The sequence below is a fragment of the Vanessa cardui genome, chromosome 1, assembly GCF_905220365.1.
Source record: "Vanessa cardui chromosome 1, ilVanCard2.1, whole genome shotgun sequence".
Lineage (NCBI taxonomy): Eukaryota > Metazoa > Arthropoda > Insecta > Lepidoptera > Nymphalidae > Vanessa > Vanessa cardui.
Genome location: NC_061123.1, coordinates 5,395,099 through 5,416,430, shown reverse-complemented (window position 1 = coordinate 5,416,430; position 21,332 = coordinate 5,395,099). Strand labels below are relative to the sequence as shown.

General features: G+C 33.8%; 2 protein-coding genes across 4 annotated transcripts in view; one reads left to right on the top strand and one right to left on the bottom strand.

Moving 5' to 3' along the window:
• The window catches only part of LOC124530064 (cytosolic carboxypeptidase 1-like), a 55,946-nt gene extending 49,240 nt beyond the window's left edge, over positions 1-6,706 (top strand). For all 3 annotated transcript variants that reach the window (XM_047104062.1, XM_047104072.1, XM_047104054.1), the window contains 5 exons: positions 714-801; positions 1,218-1,382; positions 1,684-1,860; positions 3,348-3,466; positions 6,253-6,706. In XM_047104062.1, the coding sequence (XP_046960018.1) occupies positions 714-801; positions 1,218-1,382; positions 1,684-1,860; positions 3,348-3,466; positions 6,253-6,334 (631 nt within the window). In that variant the 3' untranslated portion in view covers positions 6,335-6,706. The remainder of the gene's footprint in view (positions 1-713; positions 802-1,217; positions 1,383-1,683; positions 1,861-3,347; positions 3,467-6,252) is intronic.
• A 104-nt stretch (positions 6,707-6,810) lies between these two features.
• Positions 6,811-20,531, bottom strand: LOC124544186 (protein hook). Its single transcript, XM_047122648.1, has 14 exons — positions 20,269-20,531; positions 19,828-19,980; positions 18,615-18,731; positions 18,060-18,154; positions 16,826-16,951; positions 15,879-16,181; positions 15,667-15,804; positions 15,056-15,169; positions 14,063-14,243; positions 13,194-13,324; positions 12,074-12,218; positions 11,336-11,509; positions 10,575-10,683; positions 6,811-9,984 (listed from the first exon to the last, which is right to left on the bottom strand). The coding sequence occupies exons 1-14, from the start codon at positions 20,354-20,356 to the stop codon at positions 9,762-9,764; spliced, it is 2,097 nt and encodes a 698-aa protein (XP_046978604.1). The 5' UTR covers positions 20,357-20,531; the 3' UTR covers positions 6,811-9,761.
• Positions 20,532-21,332: the final 801 nt, after the last annotated feature.

Below are 21,332 nucleotides of genomic sequence, written 5' to 3'. Positions count from 1 at the left end.
AAAGCTTTCGTCGATCGCTAAACCTTATACGACCGTTGAATCAATTATTATCGTTTGGTATAAATTTATAACCATACAATGCATGTAACTAAACTGCGTGTACCCTTTTAATGTATTGTAAAATTTTCTGACTGTTTATTTATTTAGCACTATTATATATACGTAAAGCAATATGAAACAATTGACAAAGGGATCTTTTTAAAGAAGCAAGCTTAACCATTAAATATATTTCCCACAGGATACACGAGAAGTTAAAAAATGTAGTTACATATATTGGGTAGAACGCGTTTTATATTTACCGTAGCTACTTATTTGTATTTGAATTAAAGCTTGAAAAGTATCAAAAATGTTGCTTACTCTTAGTTTTAAAACTATTTTTGTATGAATAGATATACCTACAATTATATAAATAAAATAGTACTATCAGAGTACGTTTATAATTGATTATTATCTATGTTCAAGTAAAATACACTTTAATATTTTACGCACGTACTTTTTTTAAACATAAACGATGCCGTGTAACTCAATCGGGTATAGATTAGAATGTAGAAAGGTTTATTGCATCCCTAACATGTCTGATATTAAAATAGCGATATCCAACTCGACCTACGGGCTCGTCACTTGGCTGAACATGTCCACGCTACTTATCGTTATAGAGAGCTGGGCTTCCTGGTAATATTTATATTATACGGATAACGTCTGTGTTGTTCCAGCCATCGCTGCGGCTTAACTAATGAAGATTTAAATCGACGCTGGTGCAAGCCGAGCCCCGTTTTGCATCCTTCTATTTACCATACCAAGGTAATTATAGCAAGAATTTTCGCTCATTAGTGATTAAAGTAAGACAATTCTATTTACGAGACTAATTTTCTACGAGGATAAACATCCAGATAAAAAATAAAGCCATCGTCTTACTGGTTTCTCTTTTATTTTATATGCGCTGTGTTTGTATTATCTCCCAGTAACCGCTATATCACATACATAAATACATAACTAAACGTAACTTAATGTGTGATATATTTAACAGATATATGTCTATATATCTAGTTAATTTGGTGTATACATTCGTATAAAGATTTTTTTCGAATGAGTCAAACGGACTCTCACTAAAAACAATTAATTACATTACAATATTAATTACATACATATAGAGATTTTCATTCTTAGTTAAATCGTTATAATTTACAAATGAACTTATATTTTTTTATTGTGATTAGGGATTAATAGAATACTTGGTGCGAGTTTGGAAGAAACCACCATTAGTATACTGCGACTACCACGGACATTCGCGCAAGAAGAATGTGTTCTTTTATGGATGCGCCGGCGCAGAGAGTTGGTGCAGCAACGACCGGCTCGCGCAGGACGAACCTGTTAAATACCTTGTAAGTTAAATGGAACAAGATTGGCACCAGTTAAGACTGAGCGGGGAACTTAATTAATACTTTTTTCCTGTTTGCAATCTTCCTTTAATTCCGTTAGTTCATTGGTAGAAGCAAAAAGTGAATTGGTATTAGAACAACCGTAAGTTGTCAACACGAATTCCTTTTACACTCATTTATAAAGCTTGAAGAACGCTTGAAGAATTTTATAGACATATAATCGCTACGAACGTGTGTTAGTACTCAATTATAGATAGAAAAGTTGTATTGTGTATTTGTAATTATTGCTACTTTGATTAATTAGATGCTGCCGGCTCTTATGCATCGTATTTCGCCTGCATTCGCTTTGGGATCGTGTTCTTTTCGCGTGGAACGGGAACGAGAGAGCACTGCCCGCGTCACAGTGTGGCGGCACCTCGGCGTCACCAGATCTTATACCATGGAGGCGTCTTTCTGCGGCTTCGACCGGGGCCCTTTTAAGGTAAACCTTTTAGAAAATAATGATGGAATTAAACAATATCTATTCGTGTTATATAATTCAGAAAATATTAAAGATTACTGTTCGTACTAAATGCTTTATAATATATATTTTTTTATGAATATAATTTAGAAAGTCCACAAAGATGCTATATTTATCCTAACAATGGCGTGAAAATAAAGTAACCTTGCTGTTGCATACTAACTCGAAGCAGTATAATTGAAGTAGGTACCTTTATTGGGATGCATTATGCATTATTATACAGCTCATACTACCTTATATCGTTTCTATACACTTTACCTTTAAAGTAAATAAAACTCTAATGATATAAGCAATTCTAAACAATATTATACGAATGCTACATCTTACTAGCAGTTTAATTATTCCATACTATGTTTGTACAATCAGTGAATTTATCCGTAAAAAAGTTTTAGACTTCTTCCAGCCACTAAGAAGCGTTCTTTTCCAAAGCTGTAATTAACTACTTATTAATTAAGCACGCTCGCAAATCAATGGTTGCTAAGGTTCTGGAAACATCCATAATAACTACATACTACAGATTGAACATGTTTTATCCGTTATTAAAAATTTACAATGTTACTTGCTAAATCAAAAAAATCAAGATATTATTTATTATGTAGCTATTAAAACTAGTAAAGCCTGTTAATTGGCCGTGGGGCCCCGCGGAATACAGCAATAGACGTAGGAGTATATTAATTAAATTATAATGCAAATTATAAGAGGATCTAATTATCTGCAATATGGATTGCATTCAAAGCATTTATTTTCCAATTACAAAAGATGGCACATCTAAGATTAATGATAAGGACGCTAAGTACCTGACACGTAGACTCATACATCTGGGGATGTCTATACGCCTCCTAGATCTGCCGATAACTTGACTAATATATTTTCAATTAAAAGACACTTAGAAATTTAATCACTCTTTCGTATGCTATTATATCTTATTTGTAGTAAGTACGCATTAGATATACGCTATTTGCGACTTTACGCCGAAGGAAAAGATATAAAAAATAAAATATATTTGATTGCTTGTCATTTTCAAATAAAATGTAATGCGTTCACTCTGTTTTGAAGTATACAAAACAAATATCTAAACAAAAAAACAGAATCCTCTTCTTTAGGAAACATTTAAAAGTACACCACGTTACTCCACATACTCCATCGACGACATATGCAACCTCCTCACGATTTTTTCTTTCTCCGCCTCGAGACTAACAAACAAATTGGTAAACTAAAAAGTGATACATAAGGTTATCGGTGATGAATTGTTGAACATGCAAATGTTGAAATATTTTCTATACCCAACTCTTCTAAGCAAGAAAATAATTTATGTATGGACGTACAATAATAGCTCATAATTTTTCTATTTAAATAAAATGTTCGTATATCTAGTTTGTACACTTCCTTCGAGACGGCTCTTAACGCCGCCTACGATTTACGTCAACCGCATAATTTATCGTGTCCAGGGATTTCATCTGAATACTCAGCATCTGCAGGGTGTGGGCAGCGACTTTTGCGAGGCCCTCAACGGTCTTGGTGATAACGCCTCCAATGTTGACATCCAACTGACTAAAGATCTTAACGGGTGAGTTTAGATTACTTTAGGCATTTCAGTTCTAACTCTAGGCAAATAAACTTTACTTTGTCAATTATATATTAAGTAAGCTATCATATTACATTCACTATGTAGAAGATATATAATTGCTTACATAAGATTACTGTAAATAAAGACTCGGTGCAACTCTATGATTAAATAAGAGACCATTATATGTAATTAGATGATTAAAACTTACAATGAAAACTCCTAAAACATTAAGTCTTATGGTAAGAAATAACACGCTAATGTTCGTAATGAAAAATAAATAATTATAAGATAAAAATACATGAGTTTTAATCATGAAATTCTTAAGTATAAAATGCAACAGTGCCAGTGCGTTTTCTTATAACGGATTAATTAGGTACAACAATGTAATATGAACAAGAAGCTCATCACATTTATTTATAACGATCTCATATTATATATGTTCAGCCAATGATTGACATTTTATCCAGAGACAAGTTATGTCGTTTTAAAAATTTAAAAAAGTTTAAACCCTTTTTATATCAGCTGGCTTCTATCCGCTTCTAAAGGTAGCATATACAATTCTAAATTATAATTGTTTTCAAGCAAATATGTCAAAAACGAATATTTTAGAAGTGTTGTACGATACGTCGAGAGTAGCTTCTTACTTTTTTATTGATACGTTTTGGAGAACTTACGCGCTAATTGTCCACCGCATGACAGATAGATGGCCATCGTATTTATTGTATTCCGTCATTGTAAACATCTTTAACATACGTTTAATTGTTAACTGGAATATCAAATACAAAGTTTTATATTTAGCAGTACAGTATACACTGTACAGTAGGTATATGAAGCCCTACCATTTTATCCGGTGAATCTGTAACTAATTACTTAATTTCGGTTTATTTTTCACATTATTTTGTATATTTTTTTTGTTCCGTCTTATATGAAACTGTTTCAAATGACAATTTGTGGAACGTCAAGTACTTAATATAAAGTAGCTTCTTTTACATGAGGAGTGTTGTAGGAGTAGGTACCTATGTGTGTGTCAGTGTTGGGCAAATTTTAATTGCAAGAACAATTAAAGATTAACAATTAATTAATTGTTAATTGTTACTAATACAGTTAACAATTAATCAATTGTAATTGTGGAAAATCACAACTAACAATTAATTAATTGTTAACTGTATTAGTAACAATTAACAATTAATTAATTTTTAATTGTTTTGTTAATTTTAATTAAAAAATAACAATTAAAAATACTGCTATAATATAAAGCTGGTATATATAAATATACAATATACCCGTGTGGTTCCGGGTAGTAGAATAGTGCCCCCATCTTTTCATGTAGTTAAATAAATATGTTAGCAACAAATAAAAGACTTGAACGAAGACGACGACTTGAAATGTTTTTGTTTTACACCTACGCTGCGGAAATATTGATCAATGCAACTTTATATTATATAATATAAAAATAAACACTTTTTTTCTGTGTAAAGAGAGATTTAGAAAAAAATAAGCTATACTTAAGAGCCTTTGACCACATTTTTATTCGTCTGAAGCCTATTACTTATAGCTTAATTTTCCTAAATCTTTACTAATTTCATTTTGATATATAAAGTTAATTGTTAGTTTTAATTGTTTTATAAAACAATTAAAAAAGTTAATTGCAATTATTTTAATTGTAAGTTGCAATTGACATACGTTAATCAAATTAATTTAATTGCAAGGTGCAATTAAAAGTGTAATTGCGATTAATTTAATTGTAATTAATTTAATTGCAATTACTTTTTTAGTCAATTAATAAAATAATTGACAATTGCTTGATTAATGCCCAACACTGGTGTGTGTATTCCAATGGGTGTTTTCGTTTTATATTTTTATTAAATTTTCTTACTTAATTACTAAAATATATATGTATGTCCTACATATTTTAGTAATTTCCTCAATTATAAAAGACGTTTCACATGATAGTTTCATGGTACACATGATATTTAACAAAAATAAGTAAGGAAACGGACTCGTTAAAATTAAAATATATAATTTATACGAATATATGCACACATATATAATCATAAAGGTAGCCTATTCCTTCAATTTGTAACCTTCAATTTATTTCTAGCTTGTTTCATACCCAATGTCATTAATTTTTCATTCAATGTGTAATATTGTTAGATGTGAGAGTAACAGACAAATGGAGTTACTAGTCACTTATGGACATATTAGTATAAATAATTATTATATACATATTAGTTAATAGCCCCAAAATAATTATATCGTTTTAAGTATATATTTAATATAAAAAAAGAGTTAAAAAACAAAAACCTTGTACACACCCTTGTGTGTACAAGGTTTGACTCTTTTCAATATTGATCGATCAACTGCCAAAATTTATAAACTATTATTAAACCAATTTCCAATTCATTTCTGTAATTTTTTCAATTAGGTATTTGAAATTATTTTATTACCAACTATCAAATTTTAGATTCAATGTTATATATTTCAATCCGAATCTTCACAAACCTACCGAACATTAAGTAGGTACTTTCAAATACATGCACGTCAATTTTATTATTATATATAATTAAGTCTTCAGTTTAGTTTATCTCTTAATAAACTAAATGCGCATTAATTACTGATAGGCAATCTGGCATAGAACCTATTCCTACATAGCTTTCTGGCGTACTGTCGAACAAACTTAGATATTTATCGAATCAGAGAGACTTTGAGATGATCAGATAGACAAGAACTCTTTAACTAGTAAGAAATGTTACTATTACTTATAATATTTTATTTTATGCCTGCAGCAGTGAAAGAACTGTGGACAGCGAGCCCGGATCCGGCTCTGACAGCGTGCTGAAAACCGACTCGGATGAAGACTTTGACTAACTATGTATAAGTGTCTTAAGCAATGTTCTCTCCAAAAACTATATCTTATCTACAATACTAGCCATGTTTACCAAATATTCTCACTAGTTAGAAGTTTTCTTGTAATTTACTGAAATAAATTTTATTTTATTTTTTGATATAAAAGGAATAAGTGGTCTCGTCTTAACCCGTTTGAGTGACATTGATATATTAAAAGATACAAATAATTACTTTTATATAATATTTATGATTTTAATTATAAATATATATAAAACATATTATAAATCGTTGTAATCCATAAATAATTTATTTACAAAATTACTTTTTATTTGAAAGAAAATCAATTGTATATGACTGTGATTTTAATTATAAATTTTGGTTTTGTTCGTGAATTTATGTATTGTCTTGTGATCTCAGTAATAAATAAATTACGAAACAATAATGTATTTTAATAATCCTTAATTACAATATAAATATTTGAGAAATAAAAAACAAAAAAATGTGTGACAATTTATTTCAACTATGAATAAATTATAAATGAATATAAACAATATTAAATAACTTCTTGCAAAAGGAAAACACCTGATATTAATAAAACTGTTTACCATGTGCTATAATCGAACCCAAAACTCTAATTATTAAAAAAACATTTTCATAACTTATCATAGTTACTACAAACTTATTAATAATGAAATTATCACATGAGATACTAAACACTCGCTGAATTCAATAAAAGCCATATTTACACCATTTTATTGGTATTCCTATGGGTAAGTTATTATTTTAATAAATTCATAGTAGTCAAGATTATCATACAAGCATATTTATGTTAATCTTACATATTTTGTGTATAATTGGACAGCTCAATACTTGTTAACTTTTGGACAGGAAATATTATTATGTATTTAACTTATGTGTTTCAAATGTTGAATAAGTGACTACTGAGTTTGTTGACAGTTCTTCATACCGAACTGGTGGTAGTTTTACAATGAATACAATACTTTAATATACCGATTCAGAAGTTCTTGCTAAAATGTACTTGAATAAATAAGATATTGTTTTGACTTAATTTGATCAGAAATGGGGTAACACAACCACTATAGGAAGTACACCTTGTTTTATGTGCAAATATTATACAAAATGTTGTTTTAAAAATAATTAAATAAGAATATTTAGGATCAAGTTTATCTCATTTTATTTAATATTTAATAATATTACTTATTAGTAAAACAACATATTAAAACAGTGTAAACATAGCTTTACTACTCGAAATATTAATACAATTTAGTTCTGGACTGATAAATAACTATTTATTATCTATATTCGTTATGAATATAACAAAAATATAATATCTATACATAGTCGTTAATAGTTTCTATTTTGTTTACTGGTTTTATTTTAATATGTCAAACTGTTGACACTAAAGTAACTATATGTAAAAAAAAAAACATTTGATTAATGCAAAGTTAACTTAATTCTTAATAAATAATACAAATGCACCAATATTTGTTAAAAATTTGTCGTTTTATAGTCTCTAACTTTAATTACGAGTCCCCGGAAAAAGTGTCATGTCTATGCTAATAATAATTTTCTTTTTAGTATGAAATAAATGAAATTGAATGTTTGCATTTAAATATCATATAAAATACTAATTTTGATAAATACTTGTGAAAACATATCAGTGACCTCGACAATATTTCACAGTAGTAACTACTATGAAAGAAATAAAATTTATGCGTGTTTCCTATTACAATAAAATACAAAACTAAGTTTCACTTAGTACATGGTAGGGTCTTTTATAATGAGCAAATTATAATAACATATTTTTATTTGAATATATTTTTTAATAATTTTACTAAATATATTTAAAAAGGTACCTAATTTATCTTCCATGACGTAATCAACATAAACAAAACTGTTGGTGTTACAAACGTACATAACTTTCACTCATCTCTATTGCACCATATTAAAACATACATTAAAATATAAAACGCACATTTGTAAAAGACACTTTGTTAAATGTTTTACTGGTTAAAATAATTGTTTGAGAAATTTACTACTTTTTAAAACTAAGGGGTTTTGTTCGATACATATTTTTTAGATTTATCATCATTAGATTTATCAGTAGCATGGAAGTGTATAAACACTAGTGTATAAACAGTAGCATGGAAGTGTTTATACACTTCCATGCTACTAAATAATAAATAGTTATGGGTGTAATTAAATACACTGTGATTCGGAATACCAAATCACCGAGAAATTATGAAATGATATGAATTAAATTAGTAATGTTATCAACAATTGGTTGTGTCTAAATAAAAAGGATGGTCTCATGTCTGAATTATTTCTTAATTACATTTACGTGAACACATCATACTTACTCTATCTTTACATAAACTGTACATATATGTAGACGATCATAAGTATTTATAATTTTCATATAAAATCCGTATTCTCTAACAACAATGATTTATGCATATTATTATATACAAATATTGTGTTAGTTCTAATTAAATGTATTTCATACAAGAGGACGTCATTATGGCTTGAAGGATCATTGTGATTATATACTGGGCATGGATAGTACAGACACACCTAGGTAGGTGCTACATAGGTGGTAGGTCTAGACGATTCATGTACCATAGCACTAGCGATGAACAGAATTAGCTGTCCTATTAACGAGTCAACTTTTCCGTCAGGATGAATAGTTTTAAAGAGTTACATGTTATGTTTTAAATGAATAAAATAATACTCGAATAACAAACACTACGATCTCCATTACAATTCCACTAAGATATAAACAGTACATAAAATGCATGAAATTATGTATTAATATATTAAATATTTAAAAAAATATTTTAAAAATGTTTTAGTTTATACAACAAACTACCCACAATGATGTTTTCTTCGGAATAGTTACGCTGAAAATTTGAAAGTCATCCCTTTTCGGATACTTTACCATAATTTATCTGCTTTTTCTAATGATGGTTAGTCAATTATTCTCTTTTTCAATGTAAAAATGCAGATAATTGACAAAACAATAGTAAATTAAAATATATTTATACAATTGAAATTCTGTCCGTACATTTTATTCAACCTGTTTACATAGTAGCGTGATGTGAATTATGCGCTGAACAAAATCTTTAAAATCAATAATGGCGGGATATGGGTAGAATAAACCGACTTCCTTATTAAAGAAGTCGGCTTGCCGGTTCTTCTCGGTAGAATCTACTTTCCGAACCGGTGGTAGCTTCACTAAATTGTTAAATGACGATTCAAAAGTGCTTGTAAAAGCCCACTTGAATAAAGTATACTTTGATTTTGATTTTTGAAAAAGAAGTCAAAGTGGGTTCAAATCACATCTCACAGAGGTCACACGCGGTCACTGCGCGGTCACTGCGCGGTCACTGCGCGGTCACTGCGCGGTCACTGCGCGGTCAGTGCGCGGTCACTGCGCGGGCGCGGAGGCGGCGGGCGGGCGCGCGCGCGGCGGCTGGCGGCGCTGGCGCGCCAGGAACGAGTGCCCCGCCGACAGCAGCGCGAACCGCGACTCCACGGCCTCGCGGTGGCAGCGCGCGCCCAGCTGGTACCACGCCGACGCCAGCAGCCGCTGCTCGTTGGCGCAGCGCCCGCTCTCCTCGCTCCCGCTGCCGCTTCCGCTCCCGCTCCACCTGTGAGAGTAAGCGGTGACGTTCCGATACAAAGGAAAAGAACTTGATAATAATTTCTCCTACCGTCATACAGTTCACCTAGTACGGAGGGTATGTCCATCGAACTTGAGTTGCTTAGCATTGCTTCATTTAATGTACAGTATATTTTAATAACTTAAGTGTTACTTTTCTATATAAAATAAATGTTATATGTATTTATTGCAAATATTAGCGCTAAGCAAGTTGTAATGGGTTAAATAAATAAATAAATAAATAAAAAAATAAAAAAAAAAATATATCTTCAAAGTAATCTGGACTCTGGACGACCTGGGCCCACAAAGTGAAGGGCCTGGCCTTTTTTTTTCTCGCTGGGAAAACGCATTACGCGCTTCCCCCACGTGATGGAAAGTGGGGGGAGTGTGGGACTCCCCGGAGCCCTGGACGCCGAGTGCGCCCAAGTACGCCGGGTACCCACTAAAAAACCAGCGGTACCCTCTCTGTCTTTCGATGGACGCCACGGGATCGCTTACGCATGCTACCGTGATAAAGGGGGGCCTGGCCAGCAAAATACGTGGAATTAAAAACGAAACTTTTATCAAAGTTAAACTTACTCGTGTCGATTATTATTGGTGGCCACGGGCTCTCCGCGCGACGCGTTGGCGCTCGCGTTCCCGGGCCCACGCGAGTAGCCCAGCGTGACGTCGGATAGAGACTGTTGGCCTGCATAAATTATATTATTATTTTTTCAAATTGACACAAAAAACAGTGTTTTCTACAGTATTTTAGTAATACAATCACAATTCTCAAATGTTTAAACAACATACAGATGAAAATATAAAATAACTTACGTTGAAAATTTTGAATTTACTTTTTATTAATTCAATTTAGTTATTCAGATTAGTATTATACTAATATAAAGTGTGAAGACAATAATAAAATAATTCACAATACATTTATTCAAACCCTTCATTTACGACATCAAATATTAAAAAGGTTTTGAACTACATAGTAAGGTTAATAAGCCAATATATTATATTATGATGCATTTATTTAATACTATGTAATATATACACTAATAAATTTTTAAATTCATGCGTTATAACTGGCCATAGTTACATAATGACTTAAAATAATTATGTAACTATGGCAACGGAAAAATAAAGTAGAGAAGACTGGACATTCTTTGGTGGAATATATTTTTATGTTGAATTGTGAATAATAAAATTTTAATAACAAAAATAATCGAATTTACTTGGAGATAATCTTAGATCCTTTTAACATACAGGTATGTATATAATGTATAGTTCAAAACCTTTTTACCTTAATTTTTTTATCATTTATAATATTCTTACAAAACCCAACGCAATCTCACCTGTCGTCCTGGGATCGAGAGTCTTGATGACTTCCTTCGCCTTCTCGACGCACTTCTTGTACTTGTCCTCAGTGGCCAGCAGCTCGGCCTCTCGAGCGGAGAGCGCCTCCTGCAACTTGCTCGCGCGTCGTCTCTCCTCCGCCAACGTCGCCTGTAACTCTTCCACTTGGAGCGCTGAAAGAATATTTCATATAAACAAAGCGAAACGTGAATCTTTACAAGACGATTTGACTAAAATATGTCTCTCGGTTTTCGGTCACAATAGGCTATTTGACTGGTTTTTAAAATCCATTTTATATTATTTAGTAGAGGTTAAGGGACCCAATAAAAATTGATTTTTTTTTATTTCTAGTACATATTTGCCGAAAAATATCGTGTTAAAAATTCCATATTTAAATAACGCGCGAAAACGCTACTTTGGACAATATGGCGCTGCTATGGAGTCGGTAACATCACTTTGCTGTATTTTAATCTGCGGTACACATAGTAGAAAAGCAAAGTTTACAAGAAAGTGACTTCATCATAAGCCCGGCCAATCAGGAGCGTTTTGTGTCACGTGACAAACGTTTGAAAAAATGCATTTTTATTTATTGATCTTTGAATAAATTAAGTATTATTTTCAAGTTTCGTTAGTAAATAACCATTTTTAAACTCATAATATACACTGATTACAATAATTCACGATTTATTTTTCGCATTGTCAAATAGCTAATTGGACATGAAAAGGTCAAATCGTACATTTCCTCTGGCTGTCCTCGAGCGCGGAGGCGAGGCGCGGGTGCGGCGCCTCGAGCGAGGCCTCGAGTTGCATGATGCGCGCGGTGGCCTCGCGGTTGAGTGCGCGCTGCTTCTCCAGACGAGCCGCGTAATCCTCCAGCAGGGCCTGGGGGCATCCATGTTGTAACATGTGGACACGTTTCGATACTCAGTATATTCAATAGCCAGCCACACTCAAACTCAACTCAACTCAAATTCCTTTATTCAATATAAAAGCATTACACTTACTTATTGATTGTCAAATAAACACTACCACCGGTTCGGAAAAAGGAACACCCTGACCTGAGAAGAACCGGCGAAAGAAACTCAGCGGGTCTTTTTTTTCTGTTATTTTTTTTTTGTCAAATTTATAAGGTACATAGTAGTATATGATTAGAAATAGCCAGGAGGCGATCGTTTCATTGCCAATTCTCACTCTGAATTCTATTGTTAAGATAGGAAGTCAGAAGGTCGAGTGCACATTCTCTAATTCCGTAGTGATATAGTTTCCTGACCAGAGTTTCATGCTGAACACAATCAAAGGCTTTGGATAAGTCGCAGAAAATCCCCAAGGCATCCTGCGACCCCTCCCAGGCCTCATAGATATTTTTTATAAGTTCGTTCGTTACTAACACCTGTGTCTACTACACGGACGATGGTGACGACGCTATCGGCAGATTCATCGGCCGAGCGGCGGGTGCTTCAGAAAGGACCATCCTAGAGCACAGCCTCAAGACATCTCAAGACATACATAAACGCGACATCAGAGTCGCCGAGACCGTGCTCTCTCTGATCAAACGCGGACCAGGACCCGCTGGATTGTAGTAATTCGAACACATATACTGCTATATATTTTTATTTATATATTATTTATTATAGTTTATATATTATTTATTATACATTGTGTATTTATTATACATGTGGGCCACGTCCCCCAAGAAGACGACAAAAATGATTTCCAGCGAAGATCTGCTGATGTTTAGTATAAATATAAAACGCCAAAATGTAATTGAATATAAAATGTAAAAAAGGCACGGGCATCTGCGAGCCTGTGGATGTTGTATTCTAAATAAAAAAATTAAAAAAAATAGCCAGTATTTACCTGCACGGACGCCTCGTCGGCCTGGGCGCCTTGATTCTGCCGTAACAATTTATTTTCATGCTCCAGACGTATGAGTCGCTCCTTCAAGTCGTTCGGTATCAGTTCCCGCGATACGTTATCTTCACTCGCACCTGGCATTCAAACGATCGCATACGTCATGTCTATTCGATAGCACGAATCGAATACAAACATCGAATCGAATTCGATTCTTGAAATATTAGAATTAAAACTAGTACTGCTTCGAAATAAAAAAACATACAAGACCCGCCCCGAATTCGCGCGGGTGCAATGCTGATACTAAATATACTACATTTTTTGTCTTATTTATTTACTATATTGATGACGACCTCCGAGGTCCCGGGTTCGATTCCCGGTCGATTCAATGTAGATTATCATTAATTATCTATATTGTCTTGGGTCTGGGTGTTTGTGGTACCGTCGTTACTTCTGATTTTCCATCCATTTCCATAACACAAGTGCTTTATTTATTTATTTATTTGCGGTTTCATGCTCACACATACAATTAAACTTTAGTTTACATGAAATAAACACTGCTAGGGCGTAGCAAATGTTAGAGAGACGGACGTTATATCACAATTTTATCTGTCAGATATTCCTCGAGGGTGTAATAGCATTTTTTTTTAAAGAATTTCTTTTAACTTATTTGGGTAGCTTGGTTCATTTATATTTTGCTTAAATACTTACTTTAGCTACTTACATTGGGATCAGAGTAATGGATGTGATGTTATCTCATATTTATTTATTTATATTGTCCATGTATCATACATAAAAATCTAAGCGTACATAGGGACAGAGAGAGACAAGTGACTGTTTAATATGATAAGAGGACTCAAGAGGCGCGTCGGTACCGGCGGTGATGGTGGAGCATCGCAGCTCGTCGACGGTCTCGCGCAGCGTGTCGCGCTCGTGCAGCAGCGCGTCGCGCTCGCGCTGCAGCGACGCCGCGCGGCTGCTCATCTTCTTATTCTCGATCTCCAGCTTGTCCGCCTTCGTTATCTCCGCGTCCAGTTTCTCGTTCAGGTCTGTCACCTGCGACCGATCGGCACGCGATTAAGACTTGCTATTGTAAGAATATCGACGTACCTTTTTTTATTGTACACATATTAACTAATAAAACTAGTTATAACGAATTTGAATCGCGTATAGTAATTATTTTTTGGCATCCGTTTCGAGCACTTTACAGCGTTCGTGGTCACGGGTAGACTACGAAGTTTTATTTCAATGTGTAATTGCGAAAAAAAGACAACATTATATTACTAATAGTAAGCGGTCACAACCATCCCTTAATACTGTATGAAATATTAAATATTTCCAATGCACGACAAACCTTGTAAGCTACGATTTAATATCCCTATCAGTAGTAACACTGACTTAGTAACATTGACACACATTTCATCGGAACATAACAATACTAGTAATGTTTACATAACTGTTGGGGTAGAATATTTGACGAGTGGTACCTATCCAGACGGTGTGGTACCAGGTGCCAAGTGTGACGTAGGTCTTGTGTACCTGTTTCTTGTAGATGTCGAGCTGCGAGCGCAGCGTCTGCGCAAGCTACGATTTAATATCCCTATCAGTAGTAACACTAACTTAGTAACACTGACTCACACATTTCATCGGAACATAACAATATTAGTAATGTTTACATTACTGTTGGGGTGGAATATTTGATGAGGGTGTGGTACTTATCCAGACGGAGCCCTATTACTGTTGGGGTGGAATATTTGATGAGGGTGTGGTACTTATCCAGACGGAGCCCTAGAATATTTGACGAGTGGTACCTATCCAGACGGTGCCCTACCCAACCATTTGACAGGTGTGACGTAGGTCTTGTGTACCTGTTTCTTGTAGATGTCGAGCTGCGAGCGCAGCGTCTGCGCGCGCGTGGCGGCCTGCTCGTGCTCGATGGCGCGCTGCACGTGCTCAGTGTTCGCGCGCTCCAGCAGCTTCACCTGCACCGTTACACATGCACGAGTCACGTTCACCCGGAAACATAAGGACCATTTGTATCCACTTACATTTCGAACGAGATATACAACAACAGCCTGTAAATTCCCACTGCTGGGCTAAAGGCCTCCTCTCCCTTTGAGGAGAACTTTCCAATGCGGGTTGGGTATTCCACATGTGGCAGCATTTCTATGAAATTTGTCACATGCAGGTTTCCTCACGATGTTTTCCTTCACCGCTGAGCACGAGATGAATTAAAAAGACAAATTAAGCACATGAATCAGCGGTGCTTGCCTGGGTACGAACCCGCAATCATCGGTTAAGATGCACGCGTTCTAACCACTGGGCCATCTCGACTCGATCGAACGAGATATAAAATATTGTAATTGCTTTTAGTTACGTTATTGTCTTAATTACTGTAATTCAACAATTACCAATTAAATATATTACGAACGCGACTTAACTTACATAATCGAAAACCGCACAGTCGAATTGTACATACCTGTCTTCTTAGATCGACGTGCTCTTCCATCCTCTTTTTATAAGAGGCGACGGTCGCCTCCAGGGCGGCCGCCTTCGCAGCGGTCTCTCTCAGCGCGTCCACTTCGTCCTTCAGAGCCACATTCTCCGACGCCGCCATCTGAAGCGACACGCACCGTTATAGTCCACCAAGAGACACACACACACAGACACACAGTCGGCACGGGGCGGCACCTGCAGCTCCTCGTTGCGCAGCTTGGTGAGCGCGAGGTCCCGCTCGAGCGCGTCGGCGCGCGCGCGCTGGTCGTCGCGCTGCAGCTCGACCTTGTCCAGCTCGTCCTTGAGCGCGTCGAGCTGCGCGCGCATGTTGCTGTAGCGCAGCGTGCCGGCGTGCGCGGGGCCCAGCGACGCGCCCGCCTCGTCCAGCTCGCCGCCCGCGCCGCCCGCGCCGCCCGCGCCGCCCTCCGCCTCGCGCGCCGCCGTCAGCCGGCTCACCTCGCTCAGCAGCGTCATCTTCTCCTCGCGAAGAATTTTCACCTGAAAATAATAATAATAATAATAAATAACTTTATTGCACACATAATACAATCAAATAAAGTCACACAGATACAGCAAGAAGCAAACTTAACACTAACATACAAAGCGTGCAAAGGGCGGTCTTATCACTGAACAATGAAAAATGAAAAATGTACACATTTCACAAATTTAATATTCCGTTGGATCAGATTAAAACATTTTTTGTGACGTCTTTACTTTCCGAACATTTTATTAACCGACTTCAAAAAAAGGAGGAGGTTCTCAATTCGTCGGGGCCTTTTTTTGTTTATTTTTTTTTTATGTATGTTACCGAATTACTCGAAGATGGCTGGGCCGATTTTGACAATTCTTTTTTTGTTTGAAAGGGCATGTTTTACAGGTGGTCCCATTGTCAGGAGATCAGGATCTGATGATGGGATCCTGGAGAAATCGAGGGAACTCCTCAAATTTTATAGGCACACCTATAGTGATTTCGGTTTTTTTACTCATAAATTATTATATAAAATAGTAAATAAATAGTATGTTAGATTATGAGAATAAATTTCGAGTATATATTTACAAAATTAGTTTTGTAAGACACTACATAGATAATACAGTGTTATCACCGATTAAGGGGTATTATGGAAACGTTCGCAGTTGCATACCTGCGTGTCGAGCTCGTGACATCTCTGCGCGAGCACCTCTCTCATGTCAACATCTGTCTGGTCGCCGGTCGTCGTCTCCGAATGTATACTACCGCGGTTTGTGCCCAGAGTTATTGTCTCCAATTCCTAGTAACGAACAACACCTATATTATTGTAAATCGCTGCAGTTTAATTAATAATGCAAGGAAGTATGATGAAAGAGTGTTTTTTTTATTCTACTATATCAAGTTTAGAGGCCTTATTTAGAAAGGTTGTACAACGTAAGTTTAGTTAAACAATCATTTATTCCTGTCTTTCATCATTGATTTGACATCCAGAAGAGTACAGCATTTTGTCGCTAATCACCCCTCCATACTAATAGGTAAAGCTCTTGATTAATAATTAAAGGATGAATTGATGTTCTTTTGTTTCTCTGTAATAATTAAATAAATCCATAGTATATTATTTATTGATTGATTAAGAAATATTTTGATTAATGTACAAACAATAACAGCCTGCAATGTTCCCCGATTAGTGAAATATACTAATGGTAGATTATTATAAAACGTGCTAATTTTCTCAAAATAAAAATACAGTAGTGCTTGACCGGGTTTAAACCAGCAACCTTCGGGTAAGAAGGCGGCGTACTAACCACTGGGTCACATCGGTTCAATGTATTGTACGTGTTGTTACAATAATTCCAAGACTCGTCACAACTCACCAAAGATGTACGAGAAATGTAAAAACTATTACAATCTAGGCATAAGGTAACATTAGATCCGATTCAAAACTTTTCTTTTCACTTTAACCACCAAAAAGATTTACAAATATCTGTTCGCAAACCGCACTATAACTAAAACACGTTCACATTCACGCTAATGTCAAACACAAGGCTTTCGAACGAACGATAATATAACGCAAATTTTTTCGCGGTAAAAAATAATAAATTCTTGTTCGACCGTGCAGCAATAACAAAAGTCAAACGTAAACTAACTACATAACATTACATGCAGACAGCAGAGTTGTACAATTCGTGATCCAAGGACATTAAAGTGTGCGTAACTAAACCGTTCTTATTTCTTTTCGAGTAACGAGCATACATCATCGAAAGTGCCGTTGAGAAATAATATGTGCTAATTTATTATCGCAATAAATATTACGATCATTCTCCGCCCTGTTTACAATTAAAATTAATTCAATGTAATTATATTTATACGTTGAGATGTCCGAGCGATTGTTCAGGTTTCACTCTTACCTGTATCGCTTGCATTATCGAACGCTGACACGATAACTCCAAATCCATAATTCGCGTGATGTATTCCTCTTTTTTATTACAGTTGACTGCACAGCCTGTATGAAACAATTAATGTCTTGTTATTTGCACCGATATGCAATGTATCATTAAAAATATTATATTTTTATGACGACATTACGTATATTATTATATACATATATATGTAATAATTGGATATATCAAACACTAGATGTTACGTGCCTGGTAATATATGTAAGTAGTCGTTTCAATCATTTGATGAATTTTTAATTATTCTTTTATTCGAATTTTTTTTTACAGAATACTAAAACAGACGTGCAAATGACCATGATAAGTGGCAACCATCATCAATCGAAATTGACACCGTAGGAAATATGTATTAACAATTTCGTACAAAAACCAATATGCCACCAACCTTGAGAGCTAAAATTTAAACCTGTGAACTTTGGTTAAAATCTACTTATTTATTCCACTGGACCAATTCGGCTATATACATGTAAAATTATTTGTATGTATGAAATAAAAATAAAGACTTACTAAGTACCAATTGTAGTAGCCTGCCCAAATCTGATGGGTCTGCATGTTCAGCAATATTGACAACATCTGGTCTAGAAAACTCCTGTAAACTCAAATTCAAAATATCCTGATGGTAATCTGAAAATAATACACATTAAAAGTGTCAATAAATAACAAACCACATACATAAAAAAATTAATCTGTTAACCACAAATACCATGCCACAGTACTTTCACACTGATGAAGGCAGTGCGATATTGCGTACTAAGGCAAGATTATACAAATTACATAAGAAAAAACGACATATTATTTTATTTCTGTATGCGAATACATCGGCGTGCTAAAAGACTAATTAATTCGCAAAAATGAAGTTCTAAATTTTTTAAAGCGGAACCTTCATGTATTACGTCACTTGTTATATATATTTTTAAGATTGCATAAGGTAACAGCAACAGAAGTGATTATTCTGAAAGACCTAATATAAGAAATACATTATAGAGAGAAATCATATATTTTCATTTTATAATTTTAAATTTTTATTTTGTTTTAGAAACTGAAATATTTCATTACTGTTACATCTTTCAATTATTTTTTAATAATATAATAGAAACATAGTAAATGGTACGATTTTATATTTACATCATAACTTAAAAATGAAAAAAATGGTTTTTATACATTAAAAAATGATTGATTTGATTTGTACCATCCTTTCCTTTTTAAAGCAATTTATTGCTTTATAAAATAACCAACCAAATTATGTTTTCTTAGAGTATCGATGACTCTTTTCCCTTCTTTGAAAAGAAAGTTGTGGTATTATTACCATCACAATATACTTTCAAATATATTTTAATTTATTTTCTTACTTGCGAGTAGAAAACAATGCATTTGCAAAGAAAGTTCAAAACAGATACTAAATATTATGGGTAATGTAAAGTAATGGAACATTATTCGTAAACAAATTCACAGTAGTTATAAGTATTTTTGCTAGCTGAATAAAAGAGCACTTCATTTAGCATATCAAGAAGCTCTTTTGAATTCCTCAATTACAAATTGATAAAGCACCTCTTTACTTCTTTGAAGACACTCATACATTTAATATTATTAGCAATGCAAGATAAAACAAATTTTGGTTTAGTTTTTGCTAACTGCTATTTAATATCTCTGAAAATGAGCAAAATTAATTACATACAACTTTTTTTATTTATTAATACATGATATCATACAAGAAACTTACCAACAACACCTTCTAATATTTTTTTCAAATTGCTGACCTTCAGTCGCCAGTTGTGACCTACTTCTGTTTTAATTTTAGAATTCCAACTTATTGAGAAATGTTCAGGTGCAATTTGGGTAAGTGCCTCAGCTATTGCTACACCATCTGATAGTTCTGTGAATAATATCAAATGTCTGCTATTGCCTTGTCTTATATGATACACATACAGTTACGGGTAAGACTAATTGTTCTATAAACACAAGATTTTATAGCATATATTCAAAAATCATATTGATATACATTTGTAGTCTATGTCAAGCTAGTTTTAACACTACAATAAACCCTATAATAAGATAATTTACTTCACCAACCAATAATAAATGTACATTATGTACTGGATTAATTATATGATGTTATAAATAGTAATTATGTGTGGGAACACATCATCCTACAATGTAATACCTGAAGGTGTTCCATGTTTGGCAGTAAGATTTAAGGTCTGCAACCATTTAATAAGATTGTCACATAGAACAACACTATTTGATTCCATTCTTGGAAAAGTTATTAAACATAGAAGTTATTATTGTAAGATATTATAATTTATACTTTTTTAAAAGCATTATACCAACTTTTAACTCAGACTTTAAAAAAAAACAAAATATACAAAAATTAATAAATACGGTGAGCCGTAAAGTGACGTTTCCTTATTTATTTAGAGATTAGGCTATTCCTTTCTTTGCCAAATTGACATCACTTTTGTCTATGGTAATTTTATGAATTATGAGTTCTTTATTATTTTATGTATTAAATTGTGTAATTTAAATCAATATTTTAATTTCTGAATTTTAAAAAATTTATGTAGGAGGAAAAAATATCTCTTCAGTATTGTATGAATGCTAGTTGGAATTGAGTGCGTAAAACGTAAAGCGTTTAGTGGAGTAGAGAGTAGAGAATAACTTTATTAGAACTAGTAGGTATTTCAAACTAGTCAGAATCTGAAAATACATTTAAAGTGTAATGCTTATTTTAATAATATTAACGCCGACTGTAACTGAGTTAAGTTGGAAACGGAAGATTTTAAGAAGTGTAATAACACAGCCATTAAGTCACTTCACTGAACCCCTTAAGGCTTATTTCACTTAACGTGAAAATACATATTATAATACCTTAATTAACTTAGTAATTCATTTTAAAATAATTATTAATAAACACAAGTATACGTAATATTGATAAAGACAACAGATGTGTTTCGATTCAACGCTTTATATATTTGGTGTTTATTATTTGAAAAATAATAAATAACAATCACTATCCTTTTTGCGTCGTGAATAAATACTAACATTAAAACTCCAGAAAATTTGTTTTTGAAAGTGCCAGATATGGAAATGTCAGTTTTTGTCTATATGTATATTATGTTTTTACGACATGACGTGTTTCAGGTCACGTAATTCATATACATACTAAAAATAACGACTTTTAATATAATAATACGATAATGTGCTTAAATGACTCAAAATCAGAATATT

Bases quoted from the DNA above. Each gene is read 5' to 3' on its own strand.
- LOC124544186 (XM_047122648.1), bottom strand. From the start codon at position 20,356: ATGGAATCAAATAGTGTTGTTCTATGTGACAATCTTATTAAATGGTTG. The intron at 16,182-16,825 runs GTATGCAACTGC...TATTATTTTCAG, and splicing joins GTCACGAGCTCGACACGCAG to GTGAAAATTCTTCGCGAGGA. The intron at 14,244-15,055 runs GTACACAAGACC...GATCGGTCGCAG, and splicing joins TCGACATCTACAAGAAACAG to GTGACAGACCTGAACGAGAA.